The sequence below is a fragment of the Enoplosus armatus genome, chromosome 8 (assembly GCF_043641665.1).
Source record: "Enoplosus armatus isolate fEnoArm2 chromosome 8, fEnoArm2.hap1, whole genome shotgun sequence".
NCBI classification, from domain to species: Eukaryota; Metazoa; Chordata; class Actinopteri; order Centrarchiformes; family Enoplosidae; genus Enoplosus; species Enoplosus armatus.
The window spans coordinates 19651548-19667607 of record NC_092187.1 but is presented as its reverse complement, the minus strand read 5'-3'; the positions used below and the strand labels follow the sequence as shown (position 1 = coordinate 19667607).

At 40.7% G+C, this 16060-nt stretch overlaps 2 protein-coding genes across 2 annotated transcripts; both read right to left on the bottom strand.

Moving 5' to 3' along the window:
* Positions 1 to 4113: 4113 nt before the first annotated feature.
* On the bottom strand, positions 4114 to 7247 carry LOC139288549 (calcium-independent phospholipase A2-gamma-like). The gene is made up of 8 exons (XM_070909863.1): positions 7068 to 7247; positions 6802 to 6954; positions 6555 to 6712; positions 5962 to 6056; positions 5699 to 5870; positions 5515 to 5572; positions 5125 to 5319; positions 4114 to 4572 (listed from the first exon to the last, which is right to left on the bottom strand). The coding sequence occupies exons 1-8, from the start codon at positions 7245 to 7247 to the stop codon at positions 4114 to 4116; spliced, it is 1470 nt and encodes a 489-aa protein (XP_070765964.1).
* A 4083-nt stretch (positions 7248 to 11330) lies between these two features.
* Positions 11331 to 15805, bottom strand: LOC139289331 (uncharacterized). Its single transcript, XM_070910911.1, has 3 exons — positions 15469 to 15805; positions 12702 to 12890; positions 11331 to 12565 (listed from the first exon to the last, which is right to left on the bottom strand). Exons 1-3 carry the CDS (start codon positions 15613 to 15615, stop codon positions 12371 to 12373), a joined length of 531 nt encoding a protein of 176 aa, XP_070767012.1. The 5' UTR covers positions 15616 to 15805; the 3' UTR covers positions 11331 to 12370.
* Between the last annotated feature and the right edge of the window lie 255 nt (positions 15806 to 16060).

The following is a 16060-nucleotide window of genomic DNA, read 5'->3' as shown; positions in this document are numbered from 1 at the left end:
TCCTTGAAATATCAGGTCAAGAACCCTAGAGGAGTTGATACACTTCAGTAATAGAGTTTCTGTCTGTCACTGCCACTTACACTCTGCCCACCCATCTCTTGAATAATGCATGAGCGCCATACACCACCTACTCATCACCCACTTCACTTCACTGTTCTGACCCTGCTCTCATAATTCTGAACAATCCATCTCCGTCAAACACAGTCACAAAGTTTGTCCGCACAATAAACAATGTGAAGTTCCAAGAAATGAAATGAAATGTTTGGATTTATTTCACAAACAGTTGTCAACTGATTTTTTTCCTTCTCATAGCAGAATAATATTTTCTTTGACCTGGTCCAGTGTGAGCAAACGCAGTTCGGTTGGGCCAAATGAAAGTACAAGTACAATTTGCATTCTTACTGGTTTTGATGACATCAAAATGTGGGCTTTATTGTTGCCTGGAGAGAACCGGGGAACTGAGTATGAAAGCAATGTTTGTTTCTCTCACATGAATTTTACATGTGGCAAATCTCAAGTCACATGACAAAGGATGGAAATATCCAACATTCTCAATAACAATTTGACCATTACTGTTCACTGTTAACCTTCTGTGATATGAAATACACCTTAAACTCCCTCCACACACCTCCTGTGATAATAATACTAATTAGAACTTATCCTTTTTTTCATGAAACAGATTTTTCTACACTCAGCCATTCACATGCATATCCTCAGAGGAGGAAAAGGTCAGTGCTATTCAGCAAATCCTACGGGGGGGAAGGAGCAGTTTTCTTTTCTAGAAACAGTGCCAAAGACGCAGGAGAAGCTGTATTTGTGTTAAACAAAAGCCATCTCAAAGGCTGTCAACAGAGTCCTGACCTGTGTAGGCTTTCAGGCATCCACACAGGGCTGCATGTACAAACCAGCACTGAATGGGCTACACAATAGCTTGGTGGTGGGGGCGTGGGTAAAATGAGGTGAGGAAGTTAAACTTGTGATTAAGATTTGTATTTACAAGTCTAAGAATAAAGCTGAAATATATTACTCATCATAAGGGATTTGACATTCACTTTTCATTCATATTTGGCTCTGTAGCTTGTGCTCTGCATCCTCTGGCTCAGATCCCCTGTGTTCATGACTGAAACACAACTTGACTTGCCTCGCACAGAAAACAAAAGCAGAAAGGGTATGTTGAGCTTCTTGGCTCTCAGGACAGGCTTTTTCCCCCCTATACATTGCACTGTAGCGGGCCTGGCAGTGAGCAGTGATCAGTGCCATGCACCAGATTGCACAGTGAAGAGGCAGAGAGGCGAACAGAGCGAGCTCAGTGACGACAAGAAGGTCTCTATGCTCGAGGGTCTCCTTTGGCACGTGTGCCCAGGGCTCGGGTAAGAGCAGATGGCATGTGGGTGGGAGCGTTCAACTGCACAAGCTGCCTGTTCAGACTCAGAGCACCTATAATTTGCACTTTGACGTCACTGCATCAGGGAGAGCACAAAAGGAGGCCGGAGAGAAACTCCTGTTGAGCAGGACACTGTGCTACACCACAAGTCACCACTGTGCAATCAAAACATTATTGTCACACAAACTTGAGCAACGTGATTCTGACTTTATGGTGAGGCAACAGCAACAAAACATTTCTCAAAAGCATCTTGTAACAAGAATAAGAGTCTACAGCCATGCTAGTGGCTCTTTGAGGCCGTAATTAGGCACAGCGGTGCTTTGAGCTAATTGCTAATATCGGCATGCTAACATGCTCATAATAACAATACTTATATGCTGATGTTTAGCAGGTATGATGTTTAACATATTCATCTTCTTAGTTTTGCATGTTAGCATGCTAACATTTGATGAACCAAAGTATTGGACAATTTAAAAATTTGACGTGATGGTGGCGCGAGATGAAATCTTACAGGATCACCAAAATGAATGAAAATGATTGTCTAAACTGAATTTCATGGCAATCCATTCAGTAGTTGTTGAGATATTTCAGTCTGGACCAAAGTAGTGGACCAATCCATAGACAGACATCATCATCCATAGAGCCACGCTGTTTTTAGCGCTCTAAATATGCAACATCAAGTTACTTTCCTAACACTATATAGTAAGATAAGTCGTTCATACAAAGTCAAATGCACATCACATTTGTCACTGATACATTGACACATTAAAAAGTGATGCAAATTCATGCCAGTCATCTCAGTGGCAGGTGTGAGAGCTGAACAATATTGTGTTCACTCCCAAATCTGCTGATGCAGTTGTAGACCCATCCCACTTCTCAACTCAGACTGTGACATCATTAAAACCTTGACTTCCATTGATAGACGTCTTGAACGACAGCTACAAGGACTAAAGCACTCCTTCACATGGTGATACACTCTATGCTACTCCAAAGTGTCTTAACAATGTGCTCAAATATGATGCACACCAAAAATATATTTAGAATATTCAGAATTAGTTTAATTGGCGAATGTTAGGGTCCTACCTTTGAGTGTAGTGTTTTCTCTGCTCCTTGGTCCCTTTTCCCCCTTTGTTGCAGTGAAAGTGGATTCCTACTTTCTTCTCATCTTCTGTCACAGTAGATTCACCACATCCTCTTCACAGTGAGCTTCACCTTTCCAGCAGCAGCATCTAGTTTTAGTGTTATTTGTCCCTCCATCATCTTAAAGCAAGTGACAGGCAAAATAACAGAGGCTCGTGTGACTCATCAGGACGGCTATCCCGAGCCCGGGTCACACGCCTGGAAAACAGGGCCTGAGAGCCTATTATAATAAATCCATTGTGAAATCCACACATAAATATAACGTCACCTCCTCTGTGATGGGAGAATAATACAAACCTGACATGTCATACACTAGTTGGTGAATAAGGTTTAGGTGTCATCAAGCAACAATCAACTACAATTTCCTTAAGGGATCAATTATTTTTTGTATTTTTTTTAATGTGTGCTGTTGATTTTCAGTGTGTTAAATGGGGGGTGGGTTACTGACCTTGTATCTTCACTGTGGCTGGCACGAACGCACGCTCTCTCTCACACAAAGCGTTTCTGTCTGGAACAAAGTCAGTCTATTGTGGACAGGGAGGGCACAGCTTCCAGACACATGGGGGGGATTTAACCCGTCACATTCAAGTGATTGGATGGCTTCTCCCTCATTGATAAAGTCTTACATCATTTGCCAAGACCAGGGTGATTTATTAATTGTGTTGACGAAAAGTGGTGGTGGTTTTAATGACAAGGAAAAGAGTCTTCATAAATATGAATTTATTCAAAACAAATACTCAAATGCCCAATAGCACAATATACTACATCAGCTGTAATGTCACATGAAAGTATGATTTATAGCTTATATTGCTGTACAGTCAACAACACTGAGAGGTGCAACGTTTTCAAAGACAGCAATAATCGGATAGTGAATTTTGCTTTGTGCATACAAAGATTTTCTAATAAAGTGCAAGAAAGTGCTTCTATGTCAAGAAGTCATCAAACAAAACGCTATATGTAAGTGAGGCTTGTTGGCAACATCAGATTGCTCTGGCATGCAGTACATGAATAACACGAAGTGGACAAATCAGCAGAGACACCGTACGATACAATAGAACATGACGGATTTGATGAAGCTCAGCGACAATTATCTGGCTTCTTTGTTCCTCTGGAAGTTGTCTTATATTGACCTGAATAATCACTTATAAAAATGGTGTCTGTTCAACCTCATCTAAAGCAGATGCATGCGGCCGATCAGTCCATAACTTAATACAACTCACTTACGTTGCTGGCTTTGTAATTGTGAGTTGAGCTGCAAAAACTACAAATCACATTGACAACAGATGTCAAAGACAGAAAACTACACAACTGTGGTTGTCTTTGCTATTGTAAAGTAGACCCTCAATAAGATAATATTTGATTAATAAAATAATACTACAGCCTGAAAGAAAGCAGAATGTGAGCAGAGTAGCTTCAGTGCTCTGTGTCTACACAGGATGTGTTCAGGGAAAGTATTGAGTGTAGATCATCCATGTTTTTGCAGTAGTCAGAGCCCAGGTGTTTCTGTTATTTTGTCCGCAGCCTGTATACAAGTGTATCTGTGCATGGGGTATGCATCTATGTGTAGACATGCCTCATGTTGTAACTACTCACACCCATTTCTGCTTCATCTCCCAGGCCCTCTCACTCATCCAGTCCTTAGTTCTGCTAACAGCTGAGCGCTCTGCCCCAAGGACTAAACAGAGCCTGGCCAGTTTGGGCCGGTTTCTCTCCAGGTAGTTCTGGGTGTCCCTCTGCAGCTGGTCCAGGGCCTGAGGCCGGCTCTCGTCCAGGGACACCACAGCACTCAACATGGGGTTGAAACGGAAGTACACGTCTGGAGCCAGCAGATCGTCCAAAAGGGTGTGGACCCCTTCAGTGTCAGTAGCACTGCAGATTAGGTTGCTGATTTTGGCCCGCAGGCTGGTGGAGGTGGCAGGTCCCCTCTTGGCATTGTCATAGCGACCAGTGCCAAGGGACAGCACACACTGGAAAGGTTGGTTGGGCCACAATAGACGGCTTTCGTGGACAGCCAAGGCACAGGGATTGTTCAGGATAATTCCCCCATCCTACAAAGACACACAGAAATAAATAAAGTGTTTTGTTCAGTTCTAATCCACTCTAAGCCATGTGTGAGAGCCAAAACACAGAGCCTGATTCAGATGTTTCTACTGCAGTTAACTTAAAGCTTGAATAAAGATAATCAAACTCAACAGTTATTAATATCAAAACACCTATCTCTTAATTTCATTTAGGGGCTGTATTTTAGGAGAGCAGGCAGGGGTCTTTTAACTTAAGATTTATGTTTTATTCAATTCCTTTTTTCTTTTAAGTTACATCAAAAACATGGCTTTTGTGTGCACCACAGGGTGTCCGCAGGCACTTCTTCATGCACTTTAAGCAATTAATGGTAAACTAATTGTAGGAATTATCTACTGTTGTATTCTTTTGAGCTATTGGGGAGAGGTTTTGTAATTATTCTCTTAGTCAAGGGAAAGGTCCAAAGAAAAATGTATTAATAATTAATCTATTCCACGTACATATAAAAATGTGTCTTTGGTAACATCATTTTGATTCTTCCACTGAAAACCTTAAATGCAGAAACGTCAGCAGTTTCCAACCTGGTGAATGTCACTCTGTAAGGGGAACTCCTGGAAGTATCCTGGGGCAGCTGATGATGCTCGCACGGCCTGCCACATCTGGCAGCCTGAGCCTCCTGCGTAGCGGCTGAGAGAGCCCGGTTTGTGGTTGTAGTTGCGGAAGACGAAGGCCTTTGGACTGGTACCCCAGTTTACCACTGCGCTGACTGCTGAAACCTGAGCAAATACCAACAATACCCTGAACGTGAACATTTTACAAAACCTGTGCAAACTGCAATTTCAATGTTTGAAACAAAACAAAATGGTGTTAATTGTATTGTGACAACAGTTGGGGGCAGCTGTAGCCTCATCAACCCAATACCCAGTATTTTATCAGTGCTGTGAGCCTGATAGTGATTGCAGTATTCTTACCTTGGGACTCAACTCATCTCTGGCCGTTTTAACAAGCACTCTATTTCCCAGCTTTTCTCTGAATAAGATAAAAACAGAAAATTCGGTCAGACCTGATTGTATTGCTGTCTTATTAATATGTTGAGAATTCACTAGCTTCACTTGAGCACTTCTATACTGTTGTTAGAATCCATTCTGTGCATACCGTAGTATTGTCTCCCAGGTCTCAGTGTTATAGTAAGAGTGACTCCAGCCCATCTTCACGGTGCCAACCAGCGGGTTCTGCCGAAACACTTCAGAGCCAAAGCGCCGATACATGTCAGCACACTCCTCTAGAGAAAAATGGGCAAGACCCAGCATGAAGGCGAGGACGGCACCTTTAATAAACATATGCAAAGACACACAAGTGAGAATTATAGATTCAGACTGAGAAGCGTTGAGATGTTGCTGAGAATAATTTTACCTCACCTGTGCTCACTCCACAGATGTAGTCAAACAGCTGGTGGATCCTCTTGCCTGTCTCAGCTTCCAGTAGCTTTAACACCTGCAAAGGCACCACACCTCTAGAAAAGGCAAAAGACAAAATATTGACAAAAACATGAAACATATCATGATGAGTTGAAATATGTAAGTCAAGAATGCAATTGTGTACTGAACACAGGGAAGAGACCATCTTAAAAAGGGTTCTGGGTTGAGCTTAAACAATTAGTTGATAAATTGATAAGTCGATACACCGAAAATTAATCAGCAACTGGTCTGATAATCAATTAATCCTTTGAGTCATTTTTCAAGCAAAAATGTCAAACAATCCCTCCTTCCAGCTTTTGAAATGTGAGGGTTTGCTACTTTTCTTTGTCTTATATTCTAGTAAACTATATATCTTTGGGTTTTGCACTATTTTCTGACATTTTATAGACAAAACAACCAATTGATTGACATAGAAAATAACTGAGAAATTAATTAATAATGAAAATAATCACGAGTTGCAGTTGTAGTTCTGTGTACAGCATGCACTCTGCATGGTTAAAGGGCCATAATTCATTAATAATCAATTTTCGTACCTTGTGCCACCACCATCAATTGAGAGCACTCTGATGCCTCGACCTTTGACTGGATCCACGTAGCCAATTAGAGCCAATGTTTCTCTTAAGGTGCTCTGAAGCACCTGGTTATCTCTGTATGTTCGTCGCTTTCTCAACAATGTGACTGCAGTTTTCTCCTGGAAACAGAAACATCTTTAAGAATTTACTGAGGTCAAATCAGTTTGTTAAACATTTGTCAGTGTGATTTGTTTCACGTCCAACAGACCTGCCACATTAAAGCTTTGCATGATGGGTAACGGATAAGGTGTTCATTGAGTGCCTCCACACAGGCAGTCAGAGCTTCAGGAGATGAAGCCTGTGCCAGACTGCCAATCAATCCTCGTGTCATTTCCTCTGCCTGCCTCCGACTCAAGACGAGCTGAGAACCAGAAAACATTTGCATATCAGTTTCATTTCATTTCATATGTTTTAGCTTCTGTAACAGTACCAGCAATGTTTTTACAACCTGTAGGTGACCTGAGCAATAGCTACCTTTTTATTCAATATTGTGTTTGGTGAAGTCATGGCAGGTTTGGGCCTACCAGTCTGGGTCAAGGGGCCCAGTTTTAGATAAGTACCAAGCAAGTCAGGGATGGCACTTGTGGGGTGGCGAAGGCAGTCCATAAGGGATACAGTCTTCAGTCTCTTAGAGGTAGCAGATCCAGGGTCCATCTCTATTAAGAGATTTCTATCAATGTCCTCATCCAATCCACTTTGACCCTTGAAATACTGATTGATATGAGAGGACATTTGGAAATGGTTCTCCCCAAAGTTAGTGGTATTATGGCTGCTGTGGAAAACGGCTCCATTTGGAGGGATGATAGGTTCTTCTGGCTTCAGTTGTGACACGGCACCTTGAGTTTGTGAGGTAGATTGTGTTGAAAAGTGTTTTTTGTAACTGCTATTCTTTTCCACCAGTAGTTGTTCTCTCCTATTCTGATCTTGGTCAACTTCATTCGTAACCTTGGCACCAAAATACCTATTAATGTGTCTTGCAAAGTGAAGGTAGCCCTCCTCCCAGCTGCTGGAGATATTGTTAGGTTCCACTGTTGCCTGATTAGCACCCGATTTTACTTGAGACATTTCAGCTTCTTGAGAGTTTATGATGTAAGTGTTTTGCATTTTTCTCCTCTTCTGCCTCCTGTTTGTCCCTCTTGTGGTGGACATGGTTTCCATATTCTCTTGCATTTGAATTTTTGCAAAACTGCGAGAGAAGGCCGAGTTAATGTGATTGGCAACATAACTGTAGCTCTCACCAAATGTTGTCGCCAAAGAGCTGATGTGAAATAGTTGCAGTCCAGAATTGTCCTGTGTTGAAAGACTTGTTCCTGAGCTCTGCGGTTTGTCTTTGCATTTCAAGGTCTGCGTTGTGTCTTTGCCCTCAGACATATTTCGCTCCCTGGCCGCCCGTTGACTTTGACTACGCCTGTGTGACCTGCCAAGATACTCTGGAGTTGTGACAACAAGACAGGCATTTTCAGCTACACTATCAACGTCCTTTCTCTTGAAATAAATGTTAATGTGTCTGGACAACTGATTAAATGATTGACCAAGGCGTCCTCCCAGTGAACTCAAATTAAAACTATTCTGTGCTTCCTCACAGATCCCGATCGGGGCTCCAGCTTTTAATGTATTCCTATTGGAGGATGAGTAAAACTGCACAACCTGGAGATGTTTCACTTCTTTGGTAAAATCTCTGAGGAAATTATTAGAACCAGAGCTAGTATCGCTGTGGTTTAAACGTTTAAAAATAGCTTTTCTTGTGAATGTGGAAGGATGGTCCAGGCAGAGTGGTGCTTTAGCCAGACGAGGGTACTTCCTGAGAAGGCTTGTTAGGTATCTAATTTTGCAGTATGACCTCAAAGTCTTGTTCACAGAACTTGAACACAAGTTGGTGCTGAGGTAGCGACCCATGTTTGACCTGATGTTGTTAGCAGTAATCAATCAAGTCTAAATGTCACTCTTGAGCTTGCGTTGATTTACGCCGTAGCAGCAACAGGAATCTAGGAAAATACACAAAACAAACACTTTAGAACAAGACTAACAGCCATGCTAGCAGCTCTGTGAGGTTGCATTTTGGCACAGTGGTTAAATATAACCTAACATCAGCATGCTAGCATGCTCACAATGGCAATGTTAGTATGTTGATGTTTACATATATAATGTTTACCATGGTCACCATCTTAAGTTAGTGTGTTAGCATGCTTAACATTTGCCATTTAGCACTAAACAAAGTAGTGCTGAGGCTGACGGGAATGTCAGTTTTGCAGGTAATCATACAGGTATGAAATGTTGACCTGATGATGGCACTAGATGAAAAATCAAGGGATCAATGTTATTACAATTAAACCTGAGGGGAGCATGAATGTCTGCACCAATCTGAACCAAATTTCAGGACAATCCATTCAATAGTTGTAGACAGATTTCGATAACAACCAAGAATGTCAACCTGTTGGCTGCGCAATAGGAAAAATCAGGGGATCACCAAAGTCATTAGGATTCATCCTCCAGGGACCTTGAATATATGGAGCAAATTCCATGACAATCTACCCAATAGCTGTAAAGATATTTCAGTCTGGACCAAATTGGTGGACCGACCGACTGACAGACCGACATTGCCCTCCCCAGAGCCAAGCAGCCAGCATAGCTAAAAAAGTCTATTGTTTGTAAACTACATTCAAAGTAATATTATATATGCAAATTATATTCCCTAAAATCTAATCATTTATATAAAATATAAAGTTTCAATTAATTAATTACCTTGAAAAACAATAAGGACAAACTTCTGATAGAAACAAGTGTCTAAGCATCAGGTAAGTTTGGTTTATCAGTGTCTCCAGTGCATGTCTGTTAAGAGCACATTGTCACTTCTATAAAAAAGATAACTATTAACAGAGCGTGCGCTTTCAACAACAAACATTATGTTCCATGAAAGCCTTGCACGTCCCGTTTCCTCGTACTGTGTCCCCTCATGAATGCAACATGAAACCTCAGAGCAAATACGTCTACATGGCCTGTAAATAATACTTTACATTCTGCCAATAGATCTGTATCTACCAGGTGACACAGAAATTCAAGAACACAGACAGCTATAGCTGCTCACATGTCCTTAGAAAATAGAAGTGTACTTTATTACTATGTAAAATATAATGCATTCATAAACACTTAGTGTGGTGCCTTCACAAAGAGAAAGGCAAACAGCTTGGGTATGCAACAGTCAAACATCTACTATGGTTGTTTTTCACTTAAGTGGGGTAAGGTCATGAACCAAAGTAGCTTATAGCTACTCTAACCTTGACGGAAAACGTCTGATGATAGCATTCACTGAGGATTTACCTGAAAGACAACACCTACTTCTTCTGTCTTCACAATTCCTCTTCAACCAATTTTCTGTTCTTTGAAATCCAGTACACAAATTTTGACAAACTGCCAGAAGCACTATTTCTACTGTGTTTTGATACTTAATTCAACCCTTTTCTTGTGCAGCACTTTAATCTCATTGGTCGAGCTGGGCTGGGGGGTGGTCAAGCACGACCAATGCTTTGTGAGACCACACAGGCTTAAAGTCATGTGTTGTCACTGCTGACTGGAGGAATGGAAGTCTAAAATTAGTGAAGGGGTGATAACTCAAGAGTCTCAGTGAGCTGATGTTAGCTGCTTCGTATGTCATGGCTCAACACAACACTACACCACACTACACACCTCCCCTCAAGACAAACAGGGCTGTGAAACTGGTCACCAGCTCTGTAATTCTTAGAAACTCTGCACAAGCCACAACATGTGATGCAAAACAATTACAACTCTGCAGTGATTAGTAGATAAAATGAAATGCTTTAGATTACAGCCCACAATTTACAATGTAAATATTATGTACATATGGGGTACCACAGAAATACTTACAGGGTACATATAAACACATGTGAAGAAGTATGGGAAATAAGACGGCAACAAATTTCCCTTTAGGGGGGACCTAGTATTACCCAGTGTATATTAAGTAATTACAAGGTACCAACAGACCTAGCTCAGTTATGTCATGAAAAGGCACTTAAACTTAATAAAAAACACAAAAACAAGAAACTTAATAATAAACTTCAATATACCCTGTGATTACTCTGTAATTCTAGTGAAAAAGGGATGAACAAGGGACTACATTTTACAATCCACATACGCTGTAACTATACTGTAAATACAGTGAAAAGTGGATGAACAATGGAACAGTTTATTTCATTTCAGTCATTCATTACATAATCAGTAAAATGATCACATATTTTATAGCTATAAATATCATCTGTTTTGTAAATATATCATTTTAAAATAAATAATATAATCTCAGTTATATATCAACACTGTTACCCCATTTCCCCTGCCTTGTTACCCAATAAAAACTGTACCCTATAAAAGCACTTTGAAATAAAAAAGTACTTGTACCCAGTAACTCTCAGGCTGCAATCTAGTCTTACCTAAAATGAATTTTCAGTCATCTAGAAAGTAAGTAAATCACACTGAAATGTGTCTGCCTTATATCAGACTATATTTTGTAAACATCACTGTCCTATAGCCACAACTCATATAACCTTTGAAAAGCACGCATTGTCCTGCTTTGCAATGTATTGTTGATGAAACATGCTCACCACATCAGAGGCTCCTGTGGGATTAAAAACTATTGAGTGTCTGTATCTGTCCGGCCAGCACACAGAAATGACTTACAAAGAGAAATTAAAATGAAAAATACCATGCCAGTTCAGTCAGTTTTAGTTTTTGAGTTTCCTTTATTGTCAGACACACTAAATATCAATTTCACCCCCTTCTACAAGAAAGATTCTACTGAACACATCATTTCTGTTTATATCTGTCAACCATCTAAAGAAAAACTGTAAAGAAAAGGCAACTTTAAAATGAAAGAGGTCTATTATGATCTGGTCAATAATCATGACTGCCACACAACACAATTCCTAAGGAACAATTTCACTCTCACAGCTGATATTATTTTAGACTTATGACGACATCTAGTGGCAGCTTCCTGACGGTTTGGATCTCTATCTGCTTTTGAATGAAACCGTGCGTGACAGCAAATTGACTGCATTTCGCTTCAGTGATTTTCTCTGTACTGTATATTTCTCGTAGTATGACATATACTGTACACCATTTCTCTCCATCTTTTGGAGTAAAGCTCGGTCTCTTAAGGTTAGACTTAATATTTTTGTTGGTATCCAAAGTTTCTTTTGTCTGCTCATCTCACTGTTTTTGTTAGAAGAAATATCAGTCTGAGTTACAAAGCTCAGAGTTCGAGATGATGAGAGGCATGAATTATTGATCACAAAATTCCTGAAGAAATGTTGTTTATAGCCAGAGTGAGCTGTTTTTAAACAGTGTATTCAAAATAACCTATGCTTTTTAGTCATATTTCTTTGGATTCTAATATGACACTTAACATTATACATCAATTTTCATATTCGAGCCACTTCCAGTAGATTGGAGGACCTTGTTTTTGCTTTTGTCTTGCAATATCAACATCTCTATTGCTGTCATCATTTTCATTTTTTAATCATATTTAGTAGAGGTCTTCATTATTTTAACTGAATTAACTGAAGTATGTTTAATCGCACTTACAGTCTTACAAGTACAATTCTGCATTAAATTATGGCTTCAGGCAGTCAATATTTCCCTTCAGCTAAGAACAGTCTTGAAGCTTTTCCAGACAGCTTCATAATACAGATGGTTGGACAGGACAAACCATGTGGTATTTATCCAGTTTGTCTTCACAATCAATTCACTTGGTAAACTGTGGTTAAGTGTCACTGTGTTTTCTTTTCGCAGCGTCCAGTGGTGCACGCCTCCCCACGTCCGGTCCACTTTAAGCGATTCCTGGCAAAGATGGCATAGGACTTGTCCATAAATGGTCTCAAAGGTGGCCACATCATGAAGCGACCCAGCCAGCCAAGGCCCACTGCACTGTACATGACTGCAAATGCTGGGACCCCACGGTGAACCTGCCAAACCAAAGGAGGTTAGCCAACTGCCATAGTACAGCACTACATAATACTACACTTGCAAAAATCTTCCCAAATGGTAATATGACAAACAGAATATTACAGTCCTTGTAAAGTCAGTGGAATGTAAGTTTACCTCGTCTTTCTCATCAATCACATGCATTTCCTCCATGGCCATCTCGTAACTGATGTCCTTGTATTTTGCTCCATCATAGCCTGGCTTGGAGATATCGATAAAATCTACTTTCCCAGGCTTGTTTCTCTTCAGAAACTGGAGGAACCGGATCTCTGTCACACATATGGGACAAAGCCCATCATACAGCACCTGAAACAGAGCAGGGAATAGAATAGAAATAGTTGTCACTCATTCAAGAGCACGAGAGAAAAATGACTCATAATGGACAAAATATATTTCCAGCTGGCAGAAGTTAAATGGCCTCTTAAGTAACTTAATACATTTATGGACAACCAGTCGTATTCAGAAACCATGTATTTACTATATTGTTTCAATAATGTTACCCTGTCCAGATCTGCTTGAATATGGGATACCAAGTGTTCTTAGAGGGAGTCCCATTACTACTTCTATAGACAACCACTGCTCAACAACCACTGGTATAAGTAATACTGTGAAAACTGTACACAAGTGAAACACAATAATGAATGAATATGAATGAAAATGGATGAATGAAAAATGTGAGTAAATAAAAATGACAACCCTTTGTTTCACAGGGGATTTACCTGCACAACAGAATAATATTTTATCAATGTTGACTTAATATTTTACACAGAAGACAACTGCAAGCGACTTAAATACTAATTTAGTTTAGTTCACATATAATGGTAATTATGGAAGCCCATTACAGCAGGAGAATGCAACGTTTTACATGATAAAAAAACCCTAATGTTAATTTCATATTATGAGATAGTAAGGTATCATTTTTGTGTTATAATTTTGAAGTCTCGTTTTTATCTCATGATTTTAGTGGAGTATCAACATTTTGAATCACGGTTTGGATTTATCATCTCATAATTCTTTTACGTGAGTATTTTTTTGTATTCATGCATGTAACTTAATTATTATCCTAATAATTATCAAACATAATTATCATTATACATTAAAAAAACTGCAATATATTTAGCATTATTAATAAAATATTGTATACTGTTCGCCCACGTATGGTAAGTAACTCCTGTCATTTAGCTATTAGCTAGCTAGGTTAAAGATATCTGATTGCCCCTGTATAATATTGATGACAGCAACGTTACTTAGTCTCAACTTTTGCTGCCGAGTTTCAGTTAACATTATAGTTTCACAGGACAAGACAAGCTGTTGCTCAGCCCTACATGCTCCGGTGGTCGATATTCAGAGCTTTTAAGGGGACACGCTTCAAATATTGAAGTGGTGTTTATTTAAAAGTTAAGTACTCCACCAAGCTAGCTGCTAGCTGCTAGCTAACAAATGCGACCACATAGAACGTTGACAAATTAACGCGACATAAACGTTAGCCCTGGATGTGAGTGTTTCCCTACAGACAGACGTACCACTCTGTTGGTCTTTTACAACAGCAAATATAGCCAAACTACTATCTGCCTACAGGTGGGAGATTGACCATCTGGTGACCTGGTGCAACAGCAACAACCTGGAGCTTAACGCTTCAAAGACAGTGGAGATGGTTGTTGACTTCAGGAAGAGCGCAGCCCCACCCGCCCCCATCACCCTGTGTGACTCTGCAGTGGACACTGTGGAGTCCTTCCGTTTCCTGGGCTCCATCATCAGCCAGGACCTCCGGTGGGAGCTGAACATCAGCTCCGTCATCAAGAAAGCCCAACAGAGGATGTACTTCCTGAGGCAGCTGAGGAAGTTTAACCTGCCACAAAAAATGCTGGTTCACTTCTACACTGCCATCATAGAGTCCATCCTCACCTCCTCCATCACCGTCTGGTACGCTGCTGCCTCCACCAAGGACAGACGCAGACTGCAGCGTATCATCCGCTCTGCAGAGAGGGTGATCGGCTGCAACCTTCCATCTCTTCAGGACCTGTACTCCTCCAGGACCCTGAGGAGAGCAGGGAAGATCGCTGCCGACCCCTCCCACCCCGGACACCATCTGTTCGACCCCCTCCCCTCTGGCAGGAGGCTGCGGTCCATCAGGACCAAAACCTCCCGCCACAAAAACAGTTTCTTCCCCTCTGCAGTCAACCTGACAAACTCTCACTGACCCCCCCCCAGAACACAAACACAAGCTATACGTTATATTAACGTACATCACCCCTGTCCCCACTGCGTTACATTAACGCACTCACCCCCCCACTGGACACTTTATCTGGACACTTTACTTTATTCTGGTCACTGCACTGTTGTTATTTATCTTATCTTATTTTTTTTATTTTCTTTATTTTTATTCTTATTCTTATTTTAGCTTTTATATTCTACTTATTTGTTATCAAAACAATAGCACCTTCAGACCACAGCAAATTCCTTGTAATGTATGTTACTTGGCAATAAACAGTTTCTGATTCTGATTCTGATAACAATCCATAACTCACATAACTACGTCTTGTCTAATATTATAACGACAGAGTGGTTGGTCTTTCTCTAGCAAACATCTTTGACAGAACGCTCAAACACCGACTTGGCAGTGCACGTTTACCATTTAACGTCCAACTGTAACGTTAGTTTGGCTAACCTCACATTCATTTGCTGAGAAATAATCTGAAAAAAAAAACTACAATCATGCCGAAAAGGATACAGTCTGAATTATGCTACAGCCTACAGAGAAAAGCCAACCAACTTTGCTGCTACAGTTATGTTATGAAGTCGATTAGCCATTAACTAATAAAGTCAGAAAGCAAATGTGTATACTGTATGCTAATATAGTAACACAGAGAGACGCTTATGTTACCTTGACATCTGCAGACTCAGAGCTGAGGGTCCGATGCTGGTGTCTGCAGCAGAGGGCAGGTGTTACTCTTGTTGCCGCCCTTGAATTTACACAACTGGGCAATCTGGTCAGACCCGAGACCAAACATATTCTCATGGTGGTAAACATCTGCAACTACCCACCCCAACAGCGAACGTGCTATTAGCTATACGGGACACTAGCTAACTAACTAGCTACATATATATATATATAGCTAGTAAGCTATTCTACCTTTCAGCCTCTGTTGTAGCAGAGACTAGCTAACGTTACCAGCCAGCGTTCATGTGTTACACAAGCAGTTAAGTAACACAAACAGAGGTCGCCCGCTGAAGTTCTTCAAAACAATCGGTCGACAGAAACCTCTAACGTCGCAGCAAACATTACCTCGCGTCCTCACATTCCCCTATTTAAGAAGATAAAGTTAAATTCATACAAACTTTAAGTCTAAAATTCAATAACAGCAGTTGCCCGGGGAGCATGGCCGAAGGAGGCGTGGTGAGTGTGTGACTGCTGCTACTGCTGCGAGAGGTCCCACTCTGCTGCTTTTTCCAAGTCAGACGTTTGTAGAGCAAAA

What these genes read in the sequence shown, in the direction of transcription:
- LOC139289331 (XM_070910911.1), bottom strand. Translation starts at nt 15,615, where the DNA reads ATGTTTACCACCATGAGAATATGTTTGGTCTCGGGTCTGACCAGATTG. An exon ending in CTGAGTCTGCAGATGTCAAG is followed by an intron (nt 12,891 to 15,468) that starts GTAACATAAGCG and finishes GCTCTGTTTCAG; the next exon opens with GTGCTGTATGATGGGCTTTG. An exon ending in TGATTGATGAGAAAGACGAG is followed by an intron (nt 12,566 to 12,701) that starts GTAAACTTACAT and finishes TTGGTTTGGCAG; the next exon opens with GTTCACCGTGGGGTCCCAGC.
- LOC139288549 (XM_070909863.1), bottom strand. Translation starts at nt 7,247, where the DNA reads ATGGACCCTGGATCTGCTACCTCTAAGAGACTGAAGACTGTATCCCTT. An exon ending in ACCTGGGAGACAATACTACG is followed by an intron (nt 5,573 to 5,698) that starts GTATGCACAGAA and finishes TATCTTATTCAG; the next exon opens with AGAAAAGCTGGGAAATAGAG. An exon ending in TACAGAGTGACATTCACCAG is followed by an intron (nt 4,573 to 5,124) that starts GTTGGAAACTGC and finishes GTGTCTTTGTAG; the next exon opens with GATGGGGGAATTATCCTGAA.